At 40.1% G+C, this 8,729-nt stretch overlaps 1 protein-coding gene across 2 annotated transcripts in view; it reads left to right on the top strand.

Annotated features, from left to right (window-relative positions):
• Positions 1-8,729, top strand: part of KIAA1549 (KIAA1549 ortholog) — a 138,106-nt gene that overhangs the window by 110,898 nt on the left and 18,479 nt on the right. For both annotated transcript variants that reach the window (XM_049641937.1, XM_049641936.1), the window contains one exon: positions 5,928-6,085. In XM_049641937.1, the coding sequence (XP_049497894.1) occupies positions 5,928-6,085 (158 nt within the window). The remainder of the gene's footprint in view (positions 1-5,927; positions 6,086-8,729) is intronic.

The raw sequence follows: 8,729 nt of genomic DNA, 5'->3' as shown, positions 1-8,729 counted from the left end.
AAAAAAAAAAAAAAAAAAAAAAAAAAAAAAAGGGTCTAATTAAACCTAAAGGAAGTAGAAGGAAGGAAATAATAAAAATAAGAATAGAAATTAATGAAATAGAAAACAAATACCATAATAGAGAAGATCGACAAGGCTAAAAGTTACTTCTCTGAAAACTAATGAAATTGATAAATCTCTGAAGAGCTTGATCAAGTAAGCTGTGTAACATTATCAATAAGAGGAATGGAAAAGGACATATTAATCCAGATCTTTCAAAAATTAAAAAGATTTTGATAGATTTTTAAAAGACAGATTTTTAAAAGATTTTATAGGAATTAAGAAGATTTTCTGAACCTTTTTGTTAATAAATTTAAAATGGAAAAATTCCTGGAAAGAGAATATCTGAATTGACACATAACTATTAAAGAAATTGAAATCATTACCAAAATCCTGCCCACAAAGAAAACTTTGGCTTTAACGGTGAATTCTACTAAAGATACTGAAGGAAGAAAATGCGCCAGTGTTCTACAAATTCTTTTAAAGAATATAAAAACAGAGAATACTCCCCACCTCATTCTTTTTATTTCATTATTATTTTTAATGTTTATTTAATTTTGAGACAGAGAGACAGAGCGTGAGAGATGGAGGAGCAGAGAGAGAAGGAGACACAGAATCCAAAGCAGGCTCCGGGCTCTGAGCTGTCAGCGCAGAGCCCGATGCAGGGCTCAGACTCACGGACTGTGAGATGATGACCTGAGCCAAAGTCAGATGCTTAACTGATTGAGCCACCCAGGTGCCCCCCGCAACCCCCAACCTCATTCTTCCTCTATCAAGGAGGAGACAAGGACAAGGACGTTGTAAGAAAGAAAACATTACGGGCCAATTTTACTTGTGAACATAACACAGGTGCAGAAACTTAAATATTAGCAAAGATATCCAGTATTGTATATGGAAGGATGTCATATCACAGCCAAATTAGATTTATTCCAACAATGAAAGGGTAATTTAACATTTAAAAAACAAAATCAACCAATCTAGGGGTGCCTGGGTGGCTCAGTCGAGCATCTGACTCTTGATCTCTGCTCAGGTCTTGATCTCAGGGGATCTCAGGGTTGTGAATTCAGGCCCCACATTGGGCTCCACACAGGGCATGGGACCTACTTAAAAATAATAATAATAAAATAAAAAATCAATGTAATTCACTGTTTTGAGAATAAAGGAGGGAAATCTTATTCCACTAAATATAGCATTTGATAAAATTCAACATCCATTCATGGTAAAAATCTTAGCAAACAAAGAATAGAATTGAACTTGTCTAATCTGGTTATAGTTATCTCAGCAAAGATTATATTACCTCTATTCAACTTTGTCTCGGGGTTCTTGATAGTGTAATAAAGCAAAGAAAGAAAGAGAGAGAGAGAGTGAGGGAGGGAAGAAGGGAAGGGAAGGAAGAGATTAAGGAATTCTAGGAAAGAAATAATACTGTTATTATTCTCAAATGATATAATTTTTTTTAGTAGAAATACCTAAAATGTCAACACATAAATTGTTAGAATTAAGAGAATTTAGCAAGATAGATAAATTACAAAGTAGCTGGATATAAGATCAGTATACAAAAAATCTCTTTTATTTCTGTTTATGAGCATCAGACAAAATAAAAACTTTTACACAGACTACATAAAATAGCATTCAGAAACATAAAATATCTCAGTATTCATCTCACCAAAAATAGTCAAGCCCTCTAAAGAAAATGTTCATGGATTGGGTAACTCAGTATATTAAAAATATCAGTCTTCCCTAAGTGATCTACAGATTCATTGTGATCCCATTTAAAATCCTAGTCATTTTTTTTTTTTAACGTTTATTTATTTTTGAGACAGAGAGAGACAGAGCATGAACAGGGGAGGGTCAGAGAGAGGGAGACACAGAATCTGAAACAGGCTCCAGGCTCTGAGCTGTCAGCGCAGGGCTCGAACTCACGGACCGCGAGATCATGACCTGAGCCAAAGTCGGCCGCTTAACTGACTGAGCCACCCAGGCACCCCTTGTTGTTTTTTCAAAAAAAAAAAAAAAAAAAATATGTAGAAACTGACAAGCTGATTTTAAAACTTCTGTAGAAATATGAAGGGCCAACAATATTCAAGACACTTTGAGGAAAAAGAACAGGGTATGAGGAATAATCTGAAAGTTGTAAATTGCTGTAAGGTAATTCAGACAGTGTTGTATTGCTATAAAGCTAGACAAATAGACCAAAGGAACAGAATAGAGAATCCATAAGCAGACTCACACATGAGTGGACAAATGATTTATTACAAACCGGGAATTGCAGAAAACCAGAGTTAATTGCAGAAATCATAATCAACTGTTCTTTTTTATTTGGTTTATTTTGTGAGAGAGTGTACACACAGGTGCACGTGAGTCGGGGAGGGGCAGAGAGAGAGAGAGAGAGAGAGAATTCCAAGTAGTTTCTGTGCTGATAGCATGGAGACTGATGTAGGGCTCAAACTCAGAAACTGTGGGATCATGACCTGAACCAAAAGCAAGAGTCAGATGCTTAACCATCTGAGCCACCCAGGCACCTGTCGACTCTTCTTTCAATCACCAGAAGTCACACAGAAGTAGGAATGTTATCTGGTTTCCTCATTTTTTTCTGTCTTTTGTTTGTCCTCATTTTCAGAGGGGCTTGTTTTATTTTTCCCCAACCCAGGCACTGCTTTGTGGTCCACAAGCAACAGAGATAAAGGGAGCATGTGAAGATTAGGTGACCCAGGGCAGAAGTTAACGATGGGGGCCATGTGATCTGGTTTGCCCAGTTCAGTTCAGTTTACACCTCTTTTTCTGGCATAGATACTAGTAACTTCCACTCTGAAAAGTGTTCTGGTTTGGATGACCAATTTTACAGTTACATTAAAGGGTTCTGGGGGATTTGGATCACACGGAACTATCCGAACACACAATTTAGGATAAAAACGACGTAAACATAGGCGGGAGGAGGATAATTGGGCAAAGTAGAAATAAGGAAAGTGCAAGAGCTAGTTCTTCGGTGGATGGTCAAGAGGGTCAGGAGATGAGGAGATTATGTGAACTCCAACATCCAGATGTTGAAGAAAAAGTGTGCCTTTTAGATCTGTAAGGTCAGAGATACCAGACATCTCTCTCTCAGGTCAATCTAAAACAGTCACAGTTATCTAAAGAGAGCAATACGTAAATAGCCTTGGGTTTCAATTTCTGAGATATGCTCTGGAAATAACGCTACAGAATAGAGGCAAAGTCAGTCTGTGTTCTCATCAAACTAGTTTGATCTGTTAATTCCTGGTTGACTGTCATTTGCAAAGCACCGTAATTAAACTATCATGCTTTTTCATTCTTGAATTTCTTTAGAAGAGTGGTTCTCAAGGTGGGATTCTCAGACCCGTGATGGTCCTTGAGACCCTTTTGGGGGGGGGGGGGGCTGCCTGTGAAGTCCAAACCGTGGTTCATAATAATACTAAAACATTATTTGATCTTTTTAATTGTTGATGATTACACTGAGGCACAAAAGCAGCGGTGGATGAAACTGCATGACCCTTATTATGAATCAGTGGCACCACACGGCCCAAGTGATCATTGTATTCTTCACCACTGTGCAATCACAACGTTTTCAGAACGCCGGTGTTTTGGTTATGCAGTATGTTCTTGATGAAGTAGTAAAAATTATTCTTTTTTTTTTTTTTAAACCTAAACCCTTGAGTCTTTAATCGTCTGTAGGACAAAGGAGGAAAGACTCATAAAGCGCTTTGCAGAGAACGGAATTGTGAAGGAGAAGCACTTGTTCCGTTGTGGGAGTTAAGAACTCTTCTGAACTGCTGCCATGTTTTTTGTTTGAGGAGACCATCAGATGACATTGTTATTCAGACTCGGGTTGTTTGGCAGCCACTGTCTTGAAAATAAAGGAAGAGAGCCTGTCACTTCAAGAAAAATAGCGGGCAGGATTTGTTGCCAGTGATAAAATTGAGCCTTCAAGTGAAAATTTGAATTTTGGAAACTTGTCTGCCACTAGGTGCTTGAGAGCTTCCTGGTGCTTAAAGGATTTTTTTCTGATGAGCTCAGTGGTGATACTAATGAATGTGATTTTTGGTACTCTGAAATGAAATGTGTCAATATCTGGAAAGTCTACATAAAGGATGGCACTGATATTTTCCAAATGACTCATGTCAAAATCTCAGGGCGCCTGGGTGGCTCAGTCGGTCAAACATCGGACGTCGGCTCAGGTCATGATCTCATGGTTCGTGGGTTCGAGCTCTGTGTTGGGCCCGGTGCTGACAGCTCAGAGCCTGGAGCCTGCTTCGGATGGTGTCTCCCTCTCTCTGCCCTTCCCCTGCTCATGCTCTGCCTCTGTCTCTCTCTCTGAAAAAACAAACAAACATTGAAAAAATTAAAAAAAGAAAACAAAGAAAGTCATGCATGGGTCCATTCAAAGTGCAAACTAGTAGTGGGTTTGAATATATCTGAGTATGAAAAGTTAATTGATACTCTTCAGATTGTATATCGCCACTAACCCTTGAGGAAACTTTGCTGAGTTCTGGTATGTCAAAGAAGAATATCTGTCTGAAATATTATTTGAATATTATCTGAAAAGCCTATTAAGATCTTCCTTATCCAAAAAAATGAAAATAAAAAAATAAAATCTTCCTATCCAACTATGTATTTATGTGAAGTCAGATCATCTTCTTTAAATAACTTACAGGGACTGTGTTGCTCAGTCAGGTAAGCATCCGACTCTTGATTTTGGCTCTGGACACAATCTCAGTATTCGTGAGATTGAGCCCTGCATCAGGCTCTGCATTGACCACGTAGAGCCTGCTTGGGATTCTCTTTCTCCCTCTCTCTCCACCCCTCACCTGCTCGTGTGCACACACTCTTTCTCTCTCAAAATAAATACATTTAAAAAAATAACTTACAGCAACTGATTGAATACAAGGTATATGAGAATCCAGATATCTTCTATTAAGGAAATTTGAAAAAAAGTAAAACTACTTTTTTGGGGGGAATGGGTTAGAAAATATCATTGACTACTTGAGAAAATGTTAACATGTGAGATGCTTAATATTGTTACTTAAAAATTTTTTTAAAGTGTTTTATTTATTTTTGAGACAGAGACAGAGCGTGAGCAGGGGAGAGAGAGGGAGACACAGAATCCAAAGCAGGCTTCAGGCTCCGAGCTGTCAGCACAGAGCCCGACGCAGGGCTCGAACTCACCACGAGATAATGACTTGAGCTGAAGTCGGACGTTCAACCGAATGAGCCACCCAGGCACCTCAATATTGTTATTTTTAAATGAATTTTGAAAATAGTTATTTAAAAAAGTTTTAGTTTTAATTCTGAATGCAATAAATATCTCTCCACATAAACACAAATTCTCAGGAGTCCCTTAATAGTTTTTGAGTGGAAAGGGGTCCGAAGACTAAAAAGTTTGAGAACCCCCACTTTAGAGCACTGGTTTTCAGCCTTAATGAATAGCAGGATCATCAGTGGAGCTTTAAAAATTGCTCTGTCTGGGTTTCACCTCTAGAGATTCTGTTTTCATTAGTCTGGGGTGCAGCGCGGCCATCGGGGTTTTTGAAAGCTCTCCAGGGGATGCTCATGTGCAGCCAAGACTGGGAGCCAGCGCTTTAATCCAAGGCTGGAGACGCACAGGCCCTGGAACTTGACCTGTACCTGCTTTTGGTCTGTAAACGAGGGCATGTCTTCTTCAGTCATCCGGCTTCGGCTCTATTCCAGGCACCGTACTTAGTACCGAAGATATGTCAGGGAGCAAACAGGAAACATTTCTGTGTTGTGGGAGAGGAGATGAGGCTACACCAATAGATAGGCCTTCTTTTTCTGTAGCACGGAAGGTGGAGTTAATAAAATGCCAGAGTCAGGGTCCAGTGCGGTTCTGATGCTTGGGCTTGCTTTGCCTTCAGACCAGGTTTTGGCCCCGGTTTGCTGCCGTCTTCGGAGCTGGTGCCTTCTGAGTCCCAGCAGACACAGGCATCGGCTGACGCCCCGTTCGCTGCCCGAGGGATCTACCCCGAGGAGATGCCATCGGTGGCCCGGCCACGGCCTGTCGGGGGCACCACAGGTACATGTGGCTGTTTAGCTTGCGTTTCTGAACTAGAGAACATCTGCTTTCTGGGTATTCCGGCAGAGTACCTTTCAGACTTCCCAGGGTACCGCTGTCCCCGTGTCCGTCACCTCTTCCACTAGTCTGTGCTCCCTGGGATCCCGGTAGAGGTGCAGGCAGGGGAGGGGGGAAGAGAGAGTGGCGGAGATCCCAAGACTGATGTCCTCCGATTTGTTCCTGTGTCAGTGTCTCAGAACATCCTTTCACGTGGAGTGCACAGCACATCTCCGCCAGGGAAAGTGTTTCTTAATGCTTACGGTAAACTGAAAGATCTGTTTCTGAGCACTTGGTATGGCTTTAAAACAAGTGTCGTTTTCTAAAAAGGCACTTTTCCAGCCTGTGATAAACAACTCCAAATGTTGCTGGACAGTAACCTAGGGAGATTTTTGTTTCATTTGGTTCTCGTGACGAGGGACACTGCTCATAGGTGACAGTCAAGTCCAACATGGCTGAGCTGAGTCTCACATGTCATGTGGCTGGTTGGCCCTGGCGGTTTACCCAGAATTAAAAATTGCTGTTTCATGTCACGGAACTGCGTCTCATGAATAGTTGATACTACAAATACCATATTTGTGAATGTTGTTCATTGTTCCTCAAGCGTCTGTGGAGTTTAAGATTTTTTTTTTTGTACAGCTCAGCATGCTTTGAAAAGTCTTCGAAGTTCGTTATACCCATCAGACTGTTTTACTCAAAGTCACTTTTATTTTCATTCCTTCACCTTCCTGTTTGACGGTTTAATAAGAAATTGAAGCTTTAAAAAGAGGAGCTATTACATGTTTGCTTATCTTTTACAGTTTTCTAACTTTCTGGACAATATATACCTTTATAATGTCAACAAGGGACTAGTTTAAGCCTTTTCAAAACTTGTAATAATTGGTGGATAGTGATCCTTTATGGTTTCCTAGGCATTTATTATAGGTTGCATTGTCTATCAGTCAACAACAAAAATATCTCTGGATATCCCACAGGATTTCCCATACTTTACAGGTGCTGTACTTGCAGTGAGTTTTCTTTCTCCTGTTAATTACTGCTTATTTAAACATTGGTGGATATTACATATCCCAAACAAAATTCAGACAGCTTCATCTTTAGAAGAATAGAGAAATGGTACATATGAAATATTTGAAGAGGAAGTTATTTTCTAATAATTTCTAATAAGAGATTAATTTGTAAAAAATGTATAGTAGAAAATATTAAGATATACTGGAAGAGTTACCTTTTGACTATTTAAAATAATTGAATATGTATATGTCTAAAAATTACTAGAAGCAAAGGAAAATAGAATCCAGGGAAGTATTCAGCAGGTATGCCCATGAGGTATTTTTATGAGAGGATGATTCAAAGAAATTGATAAGTGGGCAGACTTTAGAGCCTAAATGGACAAAGGACAGGAAGGATGAATTCACAGAAGGAATATGTGTGTGGGGTGTATATCACAGGAAAGTAAACATGAAAGATGCCCAGTTTTGAACATGACTGAAGAAATGCACTTTAAAACCGTGGGGAGACACCATTTCAGTCGTGAAACTTTTTTTCATAATAACGTAGCAGGACAACATTAATGTCCACTTTCTTCTTCTCTACAGTGGGGGTAATGTGGCTGTTGTGTGGATTACAGAAGATAACAGGTGCAAAGTGCTCAAAATAGTGCCTGACGTGTTGCAAACTTTCAGTGAATATCAGCTGCAATTATTATTAGTATATTTCCAGTGGTGGTGTAAATCACTAAACATTGGGAAAGCAGCTGGGCAGTATGACTTACTAAGCTTTGCATTTGCTAATTCTACTTTTGAGAATCTAGGATCCTCCTCCCCAAAGAAATCCAAATATTGGGGAAAAACGAGTGCAAAGGTGTTTATCAGCACATTATTCATAATAGAGAATTGTGAGCCCTCTAAATGCCTAGTAATGAGGGGATCAGTGCATAAATTGTGCAGCTGTTTATTATTAATTAATTTCATTTTAGTTTTTTTTTTAAATCCCAGTATACTTAGCATGCAGTGTTATATTAGTTTCAGGCATACAATATAGTGATTCAGCATTTCTATACGTTACTCAAGTCTTCATCAAGAAAAGTATACTCTTTTTTAAAAATTTTTTTTAAATGTTTATTTTTGACAGAGAGACAGAGCATGAGTGGGGGAGGGGCAGAGAGAGAGGAAGACAGAATCCGAAGCAGGCTCCAGGCTGTGAATGGTCAGCACAGAGCCCGACGCGGGGCTCAAACTCACAGCCCGCGAGACTGTGACCTGAGTCGAAGTCGGATGCTCAACCGACTGAGCCACCCAGGCGCCCCAGATACTCTTTTTTATTAAGTTTATTTTGAAAGCGTGTGCACATGCATGTGCTCATAAGTGGGGGAGGGGCAGACAGAGAGGGAGAGAGAGAGAATCCCAAGCAGGCTCTGCGCTGTCAGCGCAGAGCCCCCCCCATGTGGGTCTCGAACTCACAAACCGTGAGATTATGACCTGTGCCAAGATCAAGAGTTGGACTCTTAACTGACTGAGCCCCCCAGGCGCCCCAAGATAAGTGTCCTCTTAATACCCCTCACCCTTCCCCCCAACCCCCTCCCTTCTGGTAACCATCTGTTCTCTATAGTTAA

Source organism: Panthera uncia, chromosome A2, assembly GCF_023721935.1.
Source record: "Panthera uncia isolate 11264 chromosome A2, Puncia_PCG_1.0, whole genome shotgun sequence".
Taxonomy (NCBI): Eukaryota; Metazoa; Chordata; class Mammalia; order Carnivora; family Felidae; genus Panthera; species Panthera uncia.
Note: the sequence above shows the minus strand (reverse complement) of the source record. Positions and strands in the feature narration are given on the sequence as shown.